This window comes from Budorcas taxicolor, chromosome X (genome assembly GCF_023091745.1).
Source record: "Budorcas taxicolor isolate Tak-1 chromosome X, Takin1.1, whole genome shotgun sequence".
NCBI lineage: Eukaryota > Metazoa > Chordata > Mammalia > Artiodactyla > Bovidae > Budorcas > Budorcas taxicolor.
In genome coordinates this window covers 34813088-34831774 of record NC_068935.1, presented here as the reverse complement: position 1 = coordinate 34831774, position 18687 = coordinate 34813088, and the positions used below count along the sequence as shown (strand labels likewise).

Genomic DNA, 18687 nt, shown 5'->3' with positions numbered 1-18687 from the left:
ACTCATTAAAACATTCTGGAACCCCCTGATCTCAGTGTCACTTAATTTTTTTCTCTTTTTATAGTATAGTACACAATGTGTTGTAATTTGCCTGTATGAGTAAGAGCTCCCCCTCCCCCGCCCAAATAATTACCTGGGATAATAGGCAATGACCTATATCTAGAAATAGAGTCTGGTGAGTTGATTTTTTTTTTTTAAATCAGAACTACTGGCAATCTGACTGGCCTCCAAATGGAGAGAGCTTCCCTGAAGGCTTTTGATGTGGAACTGTTCTTTTATTGCCAATAGAACCAAGAAAACTAAACCCTTCATTAAAAGTAAAGACATGTACTTGGAAGCCCATTACTGTTTTCTTTTCAAGTTGCAAAGTTAAAAATATTTAAGTACTATTATTTGCTTTTAAAATGTTAAACAATTATATTCTTTTAACTTAAAGTGAGCAGGATAGAGCCTGGACACAGTGGTGGAGCCTGGCCCTACTGCCTGTTGTTGTTGTTCAGCCACTTCAGTTGTGTCCAATTCTTTGTGACCCCATGGACCGTAGCCCACCAGGCTGCTTGTGTCCATGAGGATTGTCCAGGCAGGAATACTGGAGTGGGTTGCTATTTCCTTCTCCAGGGGATCTTCCCTATCCAGGGACTAAACACATGTCTCCTGAACTGCAGACGGATTCTTTACCACTGAGCCATCAGGGAAGCCTCCTGACCCCCGAAATGATGCAAAATGGCCTAGTGACTCAGTGTGAATCCACTACGTTTTAAAGAATTCAGTCTGGAGAGTTGCCGAAATTTTAAAACTTAGACCAGTCTTTGGTAGACTTGGGAAAAGGGGCTAGACATTATTTTACAGGACGAAACTAGACTTGAGGCTATACAAAATGGTATGTCAAGTTCAGTTCTGAGTATACATGAGCATGCTCACAGGCACACTCGATCAGTTAAAACCAATCAGGCATGCAAATAAAAATAATCAAATAGGTCATTTGACATCACAGATATGGCAAGCCCCAGTTATTTAATTGGATGCACCCTTTGTTTCAGTGGATTTCAGCCAAAATGGCTATTGGCATGTTGCTACTATGATGCTAAGGCCTTATTATCAAAGAAAGGCCGAAGGGTGCTGTTTGCGCCTGGGGTTAATGGCAAGATCTTCCCTGCTGCTTAGCCTGTTTGCCCATGGCCTGCTCTGGGGCTCTGGGGCTGTGAGAAGACCCTTGATGAGAACAGGGCATGGAAGGGCCTGAGCGCCTAACACAGCCTGACTTTGTCTGCCTGGTCTTTCTTTCAGGGGAGGAAAACAGTACCGAACTTTGGTTCTCACAAGGTACCAATCTGCTTTGGCCTGTAGGGAGGAGTCTCCAGGCAGCAGACAGAAGGAAGCTGCTGCAGGCCCCCTCCCGAGGGAGACTGTGGCCCCACAGCCTGGATTATGCAGGCAGTTGCTCTCTGTTTCACATCCTTCACCAGTCACCCGGCCACATCAATTTCCCTTTCCTGATTTCTAAAGGGTTTCCTCAGCACTTGGCAAGGTCACTCCTCATTATTCCCCCAGGAGATCGGACCTAAGATGCAGTTTCCTCCTCTCTCAGTTACACAGCCCCTTGTTTTAAAGCAAGATTTCCTCTAAAGGTGACAGCAGTGGTGGTGCCCACTTCTCAGGGCTAGATGACAAGATCAGATGCCAGCTGAGCCATCCACGAGCAGAGGTTACAAGGGCCAAAAATCTGAACGAATGTTAGCACTGGCCTGTGGTGTAATTCCCTGGATAGACGTAGCTGGGAGGCTGCCACCTGGTCCTTTTCTGGTGAGGGAGGTAATGGGGTAGGGATAAAGTAGGCTTTCTCACAGTCCTGCCCAGGTGCTAGAGAGCTAAAAAGTTACATTGTCTGATTTCCTTTCCGTGGCTGGATAAGCCTCTTTATTTGAAAATGTACAGTTGACTTTATCATAAACAAAGTACCTAGAGGGTGTTTTGCTAAGTGAAATAAGTCAGACAGTAAATACTGTAAGATCTCAGTTATATGTGGACTCTAAAAAAAAACTCAAATTCGAAAAACCTGAACACACTAAGCTCGTAGGAAGAGATCAGATTTGTGGTTTTCAGAGTTGGGGATGGGTGAAGGAATAGTATAGAAGTGGTCAGGAAGGTAGAAACTTCCAGTTATAAGATAAATAAGTACTGGGGGGACTTCCCTGGTGGTCCAATGGTTAAAAATCCATCTTGCAGTGCAGGGGATGTGGGTTCAGTCCCAGGTTAGGGAACTAAGATCCCACATGCTACAGGGCAGCTAAGCCTGTGCTCTAGAGCCCTTGAGCTGCAACTAGAGAGAAGTATACGCGCTGCAGCTAAGACCCAACATAGCCAAATTAAATAGATAAATATATTTTTTAAAAGTACTGGAGATGCCATGTACAACAAGGTGGTAGTGAACACTGCTGTGTGGTATGTATGAAGCTTCCTAAGAAACTAAATCCTAAAAGTTCTCATCATAAAAAAAAAACAATATTTTTCTTTTTTTTTTTGGTGTCTATGTGGAATGATGGATGTTCACCAAACTTACTGTTGTCATCACTTTGTGATATATAGAAGTCAAGTCACTAGGCTGTATGCCTTAAACTTATAGAGTGCTGTATGCCGATTATACCTCAATAAAACTGAAGGGGAAAAAGCCAAAAAAACCCAAAGCACTCTACCCCCAACACACTGACCCACCCCTATTCTGCTAGTCACAGTCAAAGCAATGGCACTGGTGGTATCTGCAGAGTGGTGCCTCTCCTGGGCTCAGCCATGCACACGGCCCTCTGTCAAAAACAACAGGCCTCTGTCTCTTCTGTGGGGTCATTTCCAAAGGAAGAGCAACAGGCAGATCCCACACCTTTGGAAAGATTGCTATGAAGTAGATAAGAAATAAAGGAAATCTTTGATTTCCTATGGCTTGCTTGAGGGTTTTTTTCCCCCCTCTATCACAGGGGACTGCATTTTCCCCAACTGAATGTCAAAGAAACAAGTTTAATCAAAATCTCTTACGCTGTGGGTTTCCCTTTGGCGCCTGCATTTTTTGGTGCACAGAACACAAGCCCAATATGCTGCAACTGATACCCTCAGGCCATAACAGGGTACTAACTCCCTTGTTCGTGCCTCCACTCGTCCTCTGCACCCTGGCCTGTGAGTAGCATCCACTTAACCAGGCCCATAAATCCTGGTTTGGTGAACTGTGTGATCGGGCATTGGCTGTTGCCTTCACGGTTATCAGGAGTGACACCCTATCCCTTTCTGTCTTGATTTTACAGAGTTCCACTGTGAGCGTGCACACACATGTGTTCTGGCGAAGCAAAGGAAGCATGCGGAAAGGAAATTCGGGATTCATTCTTGTCCTTGAGGACCATATTGTTTACAGTAGGGCAGATGATATTTACACATTATTAAAATATATTTGGTTTGATATTTTCTCATAAGGGCTAGCCTGCCCTTTCCCTTGAGGACAGTCTAAGTCACAGTTAAACCATGCTGAGTAAAAACCAGAAGCTCTTCCATCTTTGCTTTTAAGAAAACATTGAAGATTATAAAAGAAAAATTCATTAATTATTTTATAAAAGGAAATAGACCCTCTTTACCCTTTCAGAAACCTGAGCAATCGAATAAGCATTCTTTAGGAAATACTAGATGCCCCTTTCCTTGCCAACAACTTCACTTGGCTTCCTATGATTCAGCCCAGGTCCAGCATGCCCTTCTCTCTTCACTTGTCCTTCATTCAGTAAATATCATCAGTCTTGGGCTGGGTCCTGGGGATACTGTGCTGAATGAAATGTGAAGTCTAGCAGGGTAGAGAAGATAGGCACACGAATCGCTCTGATGCCAGAATACTGCCATACACTTCTGTAAACAAGGAGCTGCCGGAGTCATTTCCCTCCAGGCTGAGCACAAGGAAAGGAGGAGAATGAGGTGGTATTCGAATCCTGGAAGGTAGTGGGAGATCAATCCCTTGATAGGTAGAGACGGAGGAGGGGAGGAAGGCATTGTGAAGGCAGGCACTCTGTGGTTGGGAAGACCATTGAGGGAAGCAGGATGCGGGAGCACAAGGGTCCTCTCTGAGGGGCATGGGAGATGAGGCTGGAGAGGCTTGCTGGAAGCAGAGCATGGGGAAACTGGGGTGCCAGGCTCTGAAGGAAAGCACGCAGTCGATGGGCAGTGGAGAGGCATAGGAAGCTCTCAGGGGGAGAGCAGTATGACTCCTTAGGTGCTGTGGTGGAAATGAATCTTGGAACGGGAGCTATGGAGCAGGGAAAACTGTTGGGAGGCTTACTGCCCCAGTTTGTGTAAGAGAAGATGGTGGCCCCTTGCCTTTATGAAACGCTTGGTGATAGCCCTCCTAGGTGGTAAACTTTCGCATCTTTAGAGAGAGGGCACAGTGCCTCATTCACCTCTGTATTTTCAGCGTGTGGCCCCGAGCAGACTCTCACTGCTTACACTTGTTGAATGTGGGAAGCCGGATCTGCCTGTGCAGATGGGAAGAACGGGGTGGAGACGAGAGTGAGCATGGTGAGAGGACAGCCAGCCATCCCTGGGGATGTGGAGGCTCAGTTTACAGAGACGTCCTGTGTGGTGCAACTCATCCTCCCAGCCAGGCTCGGAAAGTTTGTTCTGCAGCCTCTCTTCCTTCGCTTCAGCCTCTGTCCCTTTGCTAGTTCTTTTTCCCCAGCATGACCCTCCACAGCTCTCGCTGCCCATTCCTGAGACCTCTCAAGGGCATAAAGCCCAAGGGGAGGGGACTGAGCGAAAGTGTCCAGCCTGTCTGTGGAGTCCTGAAGGAACTGTTGGCAATGCTACATTCTTTCCATTGAAAATGAAGCCCTCCACCTGCCCAGAGGCAGGGGGCCGGGCTACGTGGCATCTTTGTTCTCTCCCTATTCTGAGATTCTGGAAAACAGTTCAGTGTTCTCGGACCAACCGTTCACTTACATAACCATGGGAATCACATCCTCTCCTTAGGCAAATATCTCACCCACAGACGTGGCGGGTTTACCTTGCTCCCCTCCTCCCCCTGCCCCCGTTCCACGAATCTTATCAGGTGGGAGGAAGAGCCTTCCCTTAGCCATCTTCCATAAGACTGAGCATTTGTAAAGCAGCCTAGAAGGCACCTAGAGCCATCGTGAGGGCATTTCCAAGTTGTCAGCGAATGGCAGTTTGGCGGGTGGGGCTGGGGAATGTGCGAATCAAGTCCTGAGATGGCGAGAATACAGAAACCAAGGATCAAGAGACCATGGAACTGCATAGTCCCCTTCAAGCAGAGGGCTCCCACAAAGGTCAAGGGCCCGAGGAGCTGTCAGCTCAGTCTGCACCGGCAGCAGTGACAAAACCGACACTTTGGCCTCAGTCTGGGGCCTCTGCAGATGAGTGTAGCAGAAGCCTTTGCCAGGAAGAGCCTTGCGAAACAAGGAGGCTGCCCTACTGTGGAGATGCCAGGTCCCTCCCTCAGACCTCCGCTGGGGCAGGGTCATCGCAATCAGGAGTCCCCGAGCCCCTGGGACCACGAGCCCTGCCTCGTTCCTATTCCTGCCTTGACAATCACTTCCCTATCAGCTGTTTCTCTGTGGTCAGCTTTCCCCTGACACTCAGGACACTTAGGGGCGGTGGAGATCAAGTACTAATACGTGGGGTGTGCAACTTTTGATTCTGGTCCAAGGCAAACGGAATTAGGAAAAGCAATGAACTATTTAAACAACATCACACTACACAGGACAAGCCCACCCACTACCACGGCACAAGATACATTGTAAAATCCCATTTGGACTGTCCACGCTGTTCAGGGTCACTCGTGTCATTCTTCCTCAGCGTCACTGCAGATCAGTGAACATTGAATGGTTGACTGGCTTCGCTACTTCTCTGTGGCAGTCGTTCATCCTGCCAACTTTTGCTTCTGTTTCTCTTTTCCTGTTTGTCATCTCAGAAAAGAAATTTGATGTTCACCTTGGCAAAGGATTTGTCCCCTTTTGGCCACAGAAGGCAGCCTGTCTTTGATCTCAGAGCATCATTCCCCAGACCACTTTCTCCCAACCCCAGCACGGCTCTATCCCTGACCGGAAGAGTAGGTCCGATTCTGTGTTCCCCAGCTTCAGAAGGACAAGGAAAAACTCAAGTCAGTGCTCAGGACTGGCTAAAGTGCTGGAGGATAAAAGTGAAAGAAGTCGGGGCTTGTACAGCATAGACTGTGGGAAGAATGAGTTCCATTTGAAGGCTGGAAAATTGCTCATTCTGATGTGTGCAGGCAAGAAGGGATGGGAGCAGTGTTCCACTGGGGACAGAATACGCTGATTCAAGATGAAGAGGAACCTTCCACAGATGCTACTTGGTCAAGAGGGTTTCGGTATAGTGCTAGCTGGAATTTAGAAGGTGGGAGAAGGAAGAAGTGGATATTCAGCCTCCCTTTCTCTTCCCTGGAGCTCTCCCATTCCTCTTGTCCTGCTTCTGCAGCACAATCTTCTAGCTCCCCAGACTTCCAATGGTCACTCTTGTTATTCCAAGTCCTCTTTGTTTTTCTGGAAGGCAGTGGCATGGTGGTAGAAAGAGCACTGGGCTAGAAGCTCAAAGACTGACTCTAGACCTGGCCAACTAGCAAAGGGAATGGCCAAGTTATTCCTTTACTCTGGGCTTCCATTTCCTTATTTGTCAAATGACCTCTAATGTCTCTTTGTGGCCATAAAAATCCCATGCTAACCCCACGTAAATGCCCATGTTTCTTATCTCTTAATGCCTCAGGCTTACCCAACAACAGTGACATTAGATTACTTTTTTACTCACTGCCGGCCGAGTCCTGGTGATAGGCCTGAGCTCCACTCACTGTTAAGCATCCTGCTCGCCTGCATCACCGTGCCACCATGGACCCACAGACTGTCTTCTCTATCCCACATCATCAATTTCCCCCTCTACATTGGATCATTTTCATCAGCATACAAATAAACTGATATTTCTCTCCTCTTTACTCCATCCCCCTCTGCTCCAATTTTTCTGCTTTTCATTACAGCAATGTCCTCAGAAGGCTTCTTTACTCATGGTCTCCAAACTTTCTCCTCCCAGTTGCTCTCATTACTATTATCATTGAAATATAATCAGCATATTATAAAAGTCATCATTTAAAAGTACACAGTAGGGCTTCCCTGGTGGCTTAGTGGTAAAGAATCCACCTGCCGCTGCAGGAGACATGGGTGCAATCCCTGGTCCGGGAAGATCCCACACGCCACAGAGCAACTAGGACAGTGTGCCGCAACTATTGAGTCTGTGCTCTAGAGCCCGGGAGCTGCACCTCCTGAGCCTGAGAGTCTAGAGTCCACGCTCTGCAACAAGAGAAGCCACCACGAGGAGAAGCCCGTGCATCGCGACTGCAGAGTATCCTCCACTCGCTGCAACTAGAGAAAAGCCCCCACACAGCAAAGAAGACCTGGCACAGCCAAAAATAAATGAACACTTTTAAAAGTACTCAGTATGCAATTCAGTGGCTTTCAATACATTGACAATGTGTGCAACCATCCGCACCATTTCTAGAACATTTCCATCACCCTCAAAATAAACCCCGTACTCAAGAGCAGTCACTCCCCATTCACTCCTCTCCCTAGTTCTTGGCAACCACTCACCTACTTTGTATGACTTTGCCTTTTGTGGACATCTCATATAAACAGAATTATATAATATTTGTCCTTTTGTGTCTGGCTTCTTTCAGTTAGCATAATGTCTTTGGGGTTCATCCACATTGTAGCATGTACCAAAACTTCATTGCTTTTCATGGATTAATGATAGCCCATGGTATGGATGTACCACATTTTGTTTGGCTATTCGTGACTTGATAGACATGGTACTTTACACTTCTTGACTATTCTGAATAACACTTCTATGAAGACATGTGTGTCCATTCCCTCTTAAACCTGCTCTGCTAAAGCTTTCGTCCCCCATTGCCCACAGCACCTGCTCTTGTCAAGGTAAACAATGATCTTCACAGTGTGCTGGATGGAGTGGTCAACTCTCAGCACTTATCTTACTTGACTTATCAGGAGTATTTGGCACAGCTGATCACTTCTTCTTCCTTGACTCACTTGTTTGACTTTGCTTCCAGGACATCCCACTCTTCTGGTCTTCTTCCTACTTCACTAGACTTTCTCAGTCTCTTTTTTACTGGTTCCCTTTCATATACTCAACTCTAAACATTGGCCGGCTCCAGGTTCCGTCGTCAGATCTCTTTCTTTCCTTGACTACACTCACTTTGCCATGAAGATATCATGGCTTTAAATACAATCTAAATACTAGTGGATACCAAATTTGGATCTCCAAATTTCAAATCTCCAGCCTCTCCCCTCAATTCCAGACTTGTATATCCACTTGCCAACTTGCTAGATTCCCTTGGATGTCTAAACTGATTGTAGCCGACCCTGAACTCCCACCCTCTATCATTTACTCCTTGTCTGGTCTTCCCCATCCTGGTAAATGGAAAGTTCAACACCCACTTGCTGTGGTCAAACACTTTGGAGTTATTTCTGACCCTTTTTTTCTCCCACACCCCACATCCCATTTGTGTATCCTGATAGCTCTACTGTCAAAATATATTTTGATTATTACCACTTACTGCCCTCACTCCCTGGTCTAAGTCACCACATTGCCTGGATTATTGAAGCATCGTCCTCCCTCCACTACATTCCTTTGCTTCCACCACACAGTCTGTTTTCTGTACAGAGCAGCTCTTTAAACATGCAAGGCTGATTATGTCACTCATTTCCTCGAAGCTCTCCAATGGTTCTACCTTTTACTCAAAGTCTTTACAAAGGCCTTCAAAGCCCTATGCAAAGTGGCCCCGGCCACTTTGTTGATCTCCTCTCCCAACTATGCTTGCTCACTCCACTCACAGTGGCTGCCTTACTTGAACACATCAGGTTTGCTCCTGCTGCAGGGTATTTGCCCTTGCTGTTCACCCCGCTGGAAAGGTTTTTCCCCTTCCCCACCACCATACACCCATATACTCACCCCCTCACCTCCTACAGGCATTTACTCAAATGTCACCTTCTTAACGAGCCCTTCCCTGATCACCCAGGGGCTTCCCTGGTGGCTCAGATGGTAAAGAATCCGCCTGCAATGCAGGAGACCCTGGATCAGGAAGTTCCCCTGGAGGAGGGCATGGCAACCCACTCCGGTATTCTTGCCTGGAAAATTCCATGGACAGAAGAGCCTGGCTGGCTACAGTTCATGGGATCACAGGAGTCAGACACGACTGAGCGACTAACACTTTCACTTTTCCCTCCACTTTTAAACATCTGGTGCTATAAATAGTTAAAGTGGATATGTAAAATATTTTAATGTTTTGTATTAAGAACATCTGACTGTAGCCCGCCAGGCTCCTCTGTCCATGGGATCACAAAGAATCAGACACGACTGAGCTATTAACAGTTTCACTTTTTCTGACCACCCAACCTAAAATAAAACCCCCTTCTGCCTCCACATCTTGATTCCCCCTTACCCTGCTTTATTTCCTTCACAGAACTTACCATCATCTGAAGTTCTGTACAGTGCAAGTGCTGTGGAGGTAGGGATTGGTGTCTGCCTTGCTCATGGCTCTGTCCCCAGCACCAGGTATACATACCAGGTGCTCAGCAAATATTTGTTGCATAAAGAAATGAACGGTTAAACTGGCTACTTTGTGTTCTTTTTTTTCCTCTAGTTTTACTGAGGTATAAATAACAAATAAAACTGCCTACAGTTCAAACATACAAAGTGATTTGATAAATAAATGAATGGTTGAACTGGTTATTTTGAAAACTAGTTAATAATTCTGCCATTTCTGGTTGCTTAACTGAATTTAACCAGTAGCTTTTAAGATACTTGTTTGTTTAATTTCAGCTGCAGTGTGATCTTGTGTGACTTTTAAAAAAAAGATCCCTCATTAGAACTTTTATCTTTCTTAAGGGTAGTATATTTTAGAATGTGGGCTCTTGAGTCAGACAGTTGGAGTTTGAATCCTGAACATCTGTGTGAATAAGGACAAGTTCACCATTCTGGGTCTCAGTTTCTTCACCCATAAAATAGGCATCACAGGAGCATGGATCCCACGTTGTTATTTTGGGGATCAAAGAAAATACTTTATGTAATCACCTAGCCTAGGAGCTGGCACATAGTAATGCCTCAGTGAGTAGTAGCTTTAATTACTCTTATTAAGATGTAAGAGAAATTTTTCAAGAAATAGAGGAACACCTGCAACAGAAACAAGTGAACATATTTTTCTAAGTGAAACAAATAGCTGTCCAGCTCTTTTGTACAAGCGGCATTTCTTTGGGATATGATCTAAAATTTGAAGACCAACTGTTTTGTCCCTTTCCTCTGGAGGCTTTCATGGGACTGGACCAATTCTTTCCCCATTTCTATATCCTTCCCAGGTGAAGGATATAGTGGCACTAGTGGTGAAGAACTCACCTGCCAATGCAGGAGACATAAAAGACCCGGGTTCAATCCCTGGGTTGGGAAGATCCCCTGGAGGAGGGCATGGCAACCCACTCCAGTATTCTTGCCTGGAGAATCCTCATGGACAGAGGAGCTGCTTAACATGCACGCACACATGTCCTCATGGAAGAGTACACATGAATTCCTCATACTGAATATCTTCGCTTCTCACATTCCTCAACTTGAATGTCATTTCAGGCTCTGGGTTCAGCTCCACTGATTCTTTTCACTTGGCAAATTGGTTAAAACTTCAGCAATTCCCTTTGTGGGGACGACACTTGCTGACTGTTCACAAACTAGCTTTCTAAACAGGTTGACATTCAAACACGTTTGCCCCGCCTTAACAGTCAAGGACAGTGGTCTCTGTTTCCATCAGGACACCTCCTAGTAGCCTGCCCTCAGACACACCTTGTGTAAATTCCCCATTAAACAAAGTTATCATAGACCTGGTCTGTGACTACCCAAATGTGCTGGAGTCTGCCTTATGTGGGGAAACTCGGGGAGGGGGTGGTGCAAGCCTGTACTGGAGTTTTGCCTCCACTTTTCCCAGAAGCAGCCTCTCCAGTTTGAGCATTTGTCCCACATCACTTCACACAAGCCTTCATGGCCCACTGTGTTCCTAGCTCCCACAGCAATTTTACACTGAGTTGGGCTGGACTGGGCTGGGCACGCATTCATTCATTCATTCATTAAACCCCACAGGGATCAACAAATACCAGTTAAACTACACTGTTTCTTTGCTGCTTTAGAACTACTTTCTAGTTTTGTTATTTAAACGAAAACTTCTCTTGTTTCCCCAGCAATGCTATAAATTTTTCTGAGTACATGGACTTCCACCTCATTCCTGTCTCCTGCAGTGCCACACTTGATTCTTCATTCAGCCTATGTTTTTATTATTATGCTCTGCAAAAGTGCCCTGGAGAAATGGGTTTGAACCCTAGGAGTTGGGTTAAAATTTTCTCCTTGACTTTTTATTTATTTATTTTTTATTGTAGTTGTTAGGAGAAAATAGCATGTAACACCCAGCAATTACTAAGTCATTTTCCCACTGTAATACAATTTCAAATACAAACCTAAAAGAGCTCATGTTGAGAATTAGAAACTTACTCATAAACGGTTGTCCATCCATTTTCGTTACTTTTGGTAGCCAGGAGCCCTGTGTTCCCTGGATAGGTCATCAAGGCCAGATTGTAGCCTTGAGCTGACACTCTTTTCAGGACTCCGTTGCTGCTTATGGTCAGCCAGTACACCTGCCCGCCAGGCACCACAAGCCAAAGGGGCATTCCACTTGCGTCTCGGCGAATATGCACAGAGTTGCCATTGCTGCTGGTAATCGCACCCAAGTCGCCTTCAGCATTGTAGGTGAAATTATACACATAGTCTCTCGTTATCAAGTTCAAGGTGTGCAGGTGGGTTCCATTGACGGTGAACTGATAGAGTTCCTGATCAGCAGGTGAGGCAATCTCATAAAGATTCATGTCATTTAAGTGGGCTTGGTTCCTGCTAATGGTCCGAATTCGAACATTCCCAAGGTCTGCCACATAGAGAGTACCATCAGGTGACACTGCTAAGGAGGAAGGGGCTTTCATCTTGGCATCTTTGGCGTAGCCACCATCACCTGTGGAAAGAAGACCCTGATTTTAACAGCTGTCATCACAGCATTTTAGAAACATACCAAATACAAAAAATGTCTATATATCAAGAATCATTTTATACAACATTGTAAAGCAATTTTCCTCCAATTAAAAATTAAACTTAAAAAAAAAAAAAGAATTTACCCCCCTCCCAAGAATCATTTTAAAGGGAACAATCAGTGAACCAACATTTTCCATGTGCCCCAACTGGATATTTGAAGTCCATTATTCACAATTTTTGAGTCAGCACCACTGAAGATGAACAGAAGATGCAATGATCTCAGTGAACACCAATTTTGTGAAATCTTCAACCCTGCTGTTCCGTATCTATTGTATTACTGGATACAAAAACAGCAAATAATAACAGCCACCTCAAATCTGGCTGGAAATCCATGAGACTTATGCCTGTCCATGCTCATAGGATCTATGTCAGGGCTTTCCATTCCTTCTCTGTCCAGAGAACCTTTCTTTTGTTAATTCTCATTGTCACTTTGTCAAAGTACACTAAGTCTGTAAGTGCAACAATGACTCAGAACATCAAATTTGATAACCAGAATAAATTTTCCAGTTTTGCCTTGAAAGAAAGATACCAATTAGCAAAATAACTATAAAACTAATTGTCCAGGAAAACACTGGAAATATTGATTAAAAGTCCTATCGACCAAGTTGCTCACTCCTGACTCCGCTGTCCCAAGGAAAGACAAAGGTTAAAAGAACCATTTGGGCCCAGATGAGCAGTTTAATAGGGCTGCATGTTGCACGGGGGGATTTCCACATTCCAGCAATAAATGCATCTATTGACATTTACAGGACTGTTTACTATCTGAAATATCCACTCTGTGTTTTGGTGCAAAGGCTCTTTCTGGTCCCCACCTCCTTATCAATGGGAAGTAAAGGGCACTATTGGTTATGAAAATATTTTGGATTAAAAAAACGTAAGTAGAAGACTGATGTCTTGAGAACCCTCAATTGTGAGATTTAATTTTGTCCATGGATCCCCAAAGCAGTCTGCTCCTAGTCCCTTTGGGCTTCAAGTAGCTCATATTATTAATCTGGAAACCAGTCACTTAGTAGAAGTAATTTTTTCCTTACCAAAATCAGTAAGTGTAGGTTTTACCTAGCTATCCTTTCTCTAAAGTACAAAAAATATGGGGATGTCACATTTGGATAGTGGTCCTAACTTCTTGAGCACCCAAACTTTTATTATACTAGTTTATCTTCAAAACAGTGAGGTGATATAACTGAGACACGTGATCACTCTAGTCAGCAGGTGGAATGAGTCATGAAGAGGTTTTATGGCTTTCCTAGGGTCACTCAGTGACTCAATTGCAGAGCCAGGACCAGATACTAAGCTGTCTGACCACCAATCCATTGCTTTCTCCACTGCCTCATACCAATGTTTACAAGGACTACTTTTGTTCTTTTTTTGACTTTTCTGATGCCCATTTTTCTTTTGAAAACAGAGAAGGGGAGCCAGTGAATTGCTAAAAAGGTCATACCTGAAAAACAGTCACAGTTGGGATCAATTTTGCAGTCACAGTCAGTGGGGGCCCCAGCTATGATGGAGATCTCCCCATTGGTGGTAACTTGCTGAATGCGGTTTACTTTCCTCTCATCTGTTTCAGCTATGAAGAGCAGCCCGCTGTGGGAGACGCTGATGGCCCTTGCCGACTCTAGAGTGGAGTGAATTGCTACCTTGCTGACCAAGAAATGATCGATGCCTGGCACCTGGCAGTGAATGGGGCGCCCTGCAATGATCCGCACTCGCCGGTTCTCAGAAATTTGCAGCACAATGTTGTTATCCAAGACATACAATGAATTGTCCATGGGATTGACTGCAAGGTCTGTTGGCCACTCTAATCGCACCTGCAAAAAGAACAGAACACACACCATTAGGTTACAGTATCTTTCTGGGGCAGTTTTATCTTGAAAGAAAAATTGGCTTATTGGTCTCCCACCCCTCGCAACAGCCCCATCTCTCGAATTCCAGCAATGTTGGTGTTATCTGGCAAAGCTGGGAAGGACAGTTGATTAAATGTTCTGGTAAACACATTTACCATTTATGGATTTCCAACATACTGTGAATTATTTTCTCCCTATAATTTCAGAAAGACCCTTTTCAGAGCATGGTCTCCTTCAGTTCAGTTCAGTTCAGTCGCTCAGTCGTGTCCGACTCTTTGTGACCCCATGAATCGCAGAATGCCAGGCCTCCCTGTCCATCACCATCTCCCGGAGTTTACTCAGACTCACGTCCATCGAGTCAGTGATGCCATCCAGCCATCTCATCCTCTGTCATCCCCTTCTCCTCCTGCCCCCAATCCCTCCCAGCATCAGAGTCTTTTCCAATGAGTCAACTCTTCCCATGAGGTGGCCAAAGTATTGGAGTTTCAGCTTTAGCATCATTCCTTCCAAAGAACACCCAGGGCTGATCTCCTTCAGAATGGACTGGTTGGATCTCCTTGCAGTCCAGGGGACTCTCAAGGGTCTCCTTACTACATCTCAAATTCATCTCAAATTATCCCCATCCCCACTGTTGCCAACCTAATTCAGGCCACTGTCATCCCTCACCTGGCCACTGCAGGAGCCTGAGACACATCAAGGAGTTAGGAGCAAAAGGACTGGTGTGTGCGTATGAGTGTGTATGTGAGTGTGTGTATGTTGGGAGGGGGGGTCTGGTGTGCTGGGCACTGGGGACACACAGGCAAGCAAACACAGATCTACCCTAGTTCCTTTTTCCACACAGGAGTCAGGCCAGCAGCTGTTGTTCACCAACTGGGCACTTCTCAGAGAACAACGTTACGTAATGTGCACTCTCAACTCCACCACTCACTTATTCTGTACTTTATTTCTCTTGTCTTATGGCTAGACAAGGCAGAAGAGTGGGCCCCATTCCTGGCCAAGACAGTAGCAGTGATGTAGCTGCTCTTCTTTCTGCCTTGAGTGAAAGTCCAAGGAAAGCTTTGTTTTTCTCATTGAATCTGAAAGTCTGAAAACAAGATATGGGCTGTCATCACATTCTGAGGCCCACTATTTCCCAGTTGGAAGAGGCCTTCCACTCAGTAATGAAGTGGACAAAGGCCAGTCTGAGATAAATCTCCCTCTAATTCTGTATCTTATTGGAGGGCAACTGGTGACATTGTAAAGACAAGGTTGTCTCTGACCTCCCCTCTTGCACCACCTGGGGCTCTCTGCCCCCTGTGTCTGAGCGTCTCCCCTAGACACCCAGAAGCCTCAACCTGTCTCTACGTGCCCTCAGTCTCGACATGGGCTGGCCCTCTCTGGTCAGTACCATATGCCTCTGGGCAGCTAGGAATTTGAATGCTAATGGAGTATAAAGCCGAGCTTGTGTTATGCATGTTCTACAGAGCCTTTCAGACTGAGGCCATTGGATGAACATTAAACATCAGCCTTAACAGCTCCCAGAGCAGTTTGCTGTGATGTGTTCCTCCGCACGTCTGTCTGAGGCCCTTGCATGTCAGTGCCCTGTCAACTAAGAGGGAGAAGAGGGAGATGGTGCATTTCCGCCGTGGGCCCCCACTCTGGACCTCCATATACACCATCGAGCTGGTACAGAAGCTGTTTGTGTGCGCTGGGCCTATGGAGCATGGTCCCCCAGGAAATAAGCTGGCATTGGCTGAGGAAGAGGAAATGAATTTATTTCAGTCCAACACTCCTATTTGGATCAAGTCTGAAGTCAGCGACCCAGAAAAAACAAAGCTGGCAGAAATGACGTTCTAATTATCCCCACTCCGAGAGCTGAGGCCAGGGCAGAGGCCAGGGACAGCACACACCTGGCAGAAGTTAGAGAAGGACACGTTTTGGACTCTGTTCTCTGCTGTCAAGGCCGCCTCCAAAATAAAGGCTGGTAGTTGGAAGATGAGCTGTTAAATTCTCCAACTCGCCCCATCTGATTTAAGTCAACACTATTGGTGTCATGTTTATCAGGTTTAATATCACCTCAAAAATACACCAGCTACTCTGTTTGTCTTTTGTTCCATCAAATAAGTCTCCCTCTGGCAGTTTCCTGTGACTAAAGTGGCGTTTGTGCTTCTGAGACACTTTCTGTACCAGCTACACAGAATCCCTTTAATTCCCATTTGATTTGGCTGGGCAGCTAGTCTCTGAAACCTCCTCAGATGAAAGATGTGTGGCTACTTAGTAGTCTGGGGCCTGTGTTTTCAGAAACTGAACCTTTTCACCTCTCTTAGGTTGTTAGTTCCTTTTATATCTTTCTCATGTTAAATACTCCCATTTCCAGGTAATTTTTTAAAGGACCTGGTGGTTTGTAGCAAGGCATTTCCACAACATACAAACCTAACGTAGAGGATGGAGTCTTTGCACTGACTCCGGCAGTCAGAATTAGCAGCTGTTAGTTGCAGAGAAACCCCAGAATCACACACTACTGAGGTGGGGCTAAGGTTCACCCCTGAGGGCTGTTGGCATTTGTCCAAGTGGACAGAAAGAAACATTTCTTTGGGGGTGTTAGCAGCAGAAAGAGCTGAAGGGACAGTCGTGAGGTTCTGGGATCTTTGCATTGTGACCCAGCTTGCAGGCAAACCATTTGGCCTCATTTGTGGTCATTGCCCCACCTTGTAAAAATACATTAATTTGTTTGAAATGTCAAAATGTATTTAAGCTAAACTAGCAGTAAAGGTCACTGGTGTAGCCGCCAGCTGGTGGAATATGCCCATCTCCCAACAACCTTCCCTGAGAAATAACCCTGAGCAGAAAGGAGCCTTCGGTCTGGATGTCAAGCCTTGACAACACCACGTCTTCCTCTGCTAACTGAAAATTTGCCCTGAAGGCACTTGGCTCTCAGGTCAGTCAGTCCCACGGTTGGCTTAAAGAACAAGCTAAGTTTGACCCAAGTGGTAGTTTATAAAGCAGCAGGCTCCTATAGGGGAAAATCCATGTGTAACAGCAATATCTGAATATGAGCCTGTGATTAGACCAAACTAGAAAATTTCTCAGTTATAAACTTCATCCCACACTGTAGACACAGACCATCATTAGTTAACTGGGGCTCTCCTTAACAGTTTCAAGGCCGGTTCTTGCCCATATTAGTGTGCATGCTCAGTTGCTCAGTTGTGTCTGACTTTTTGTGACCCTATGGATTGTAGCCCACCAGGCTCCTCTGTCCTGAGGATTCTCCAGGCATATTAGTGTGTAATCCTGGCAAATGAGGTATCTCCTATGAGTCTCTGGTTTCTTCATCTGCCACAAGAAAAAGAAGCTAATGATAGTCTACCTACCTTTTAGAGAGACTGTGTGGATTGATTGAGATGGGGATGTAAGATACTCAGACCAGGGTCTGGACAAAGTAAGGGACAGGAAATGGTGTTAACATGAAAAGTGGTTTCAAAGTCACGAACCTTTAGGGATCTAGCCCAGTTACCATACAATATAGTTCTCTTTCAGCTCTGCTTCCCAGACTTCACTTGTGCACATCACAGGTTCATGAATTTTGCCTTAGCCGTCCACTACTTGCACTACTATTGACTTAATATTTTTCTTTAAATTGACCTACTTTTAAAATATAAATAGGTGCTGCCCCTTCCTTTGAACTGGTCCTAATCAATAACATCTATAAAATTACAGGCCCACTCATCTGAGCCTTTAATAAAAGTAACTACTGTTTATTGAGTGCTTCCTATGTGTCAGGCTCTTTACATGGATTATTACTTTATATGCTTAGAGTAATCACTTGAGAAAGAAACTATCAATATCCCCATTTCCAGATGTCGGCTCTTAGCCTTTCTGCTTTCTGATTTCTCACCTAGAAGAATGGACATGTTTCTTCATGTTCTTCTCACCAAGTCTGGCCTTCCCTTTACTCTAAAGGTTGATTTCAACCTTTTTTTTTTTTTTTTTGGCTGAGAAGGTCAAAGCTCACTAGCAATTGAGTGATTTATCTTCCTCTTTCGCATTTGTTTTCTTTCAGTTCAAGGCTTTGTGGGTACCTGCTCTGTGTCAAGCACTATTATAAAGGTAAATAAAAAAGGTCCCTGCCCTTGATTAGTTCACAGTTCAAGTGACGGAAGGTAGATATAGAAACAGGTCATGTCAATATAACGTGGTTAATTGCCAAAAAAACACATGTCTAGGGTGACATGTGGACACATAGGAGGAAGTTTGGGGCAATACTGCTATTATTAGAAGAGAATGTAAACGTAGTCTTAGAGAATGGGACCTCCCTGATGGTCCAGTGGCTAAGACTCTGAGCTCCCAAGACAGGGGGCCTGGGTTTGACCTCTGGTTAGGGAACTAGATCCCTCATGCTAAAGATGCCACATGCTGCAATAAAGACTGAAGATCCCATGTGCCACAATTAATATCTGGTGCAGCCAAATAAATATTTTGTAAACATCTTGAAGGATGAAACAAAGGTACTGAGAAAGCATGAAACCATATGGGAGTGGGGCGTTCGCCACAGCCTGGGATTGCTGGAACATAAAGTAGGGTAGGTAGTAGCGGCAAATGAAGTTCATGTTTCCAAGGACTAATTTTAAGTCTCTCCACTGGGGCACTATTGTCTTTTGTGGCCAGATAATTCTTTGTTGTGGGGGCTGTCCTGTACTGT

The 18687-nt window shown here is 45.2% G+C and overlaps 1 protein-coding gene across 1 annotated transcript in view; it reads right to left on the bottom strand.

The window, feature by feature from the left end:
* The window catches only part of TENM1 (teneurin transmembrane protein 1), a 629447-nt gene that overhangs the window by 26816 nt on the left and 583944 nt on the right, over positions 1–18687 (bottom strand). The window contains exons 24-25 of the mRNA XM_052662865.1: positions 13607–13973; positions 11581–12091 (exon numbers count right to left, since the gene is read on the bottom strand). Coding sequence (XP_052518825.1) covers positions 11581–12091; positions 13607–13973 — 878 coding nt within the window. The remainder of the gene's footprint in view (positions 1–11580; positions 12092–13606; positions 13974–18687) is intronic.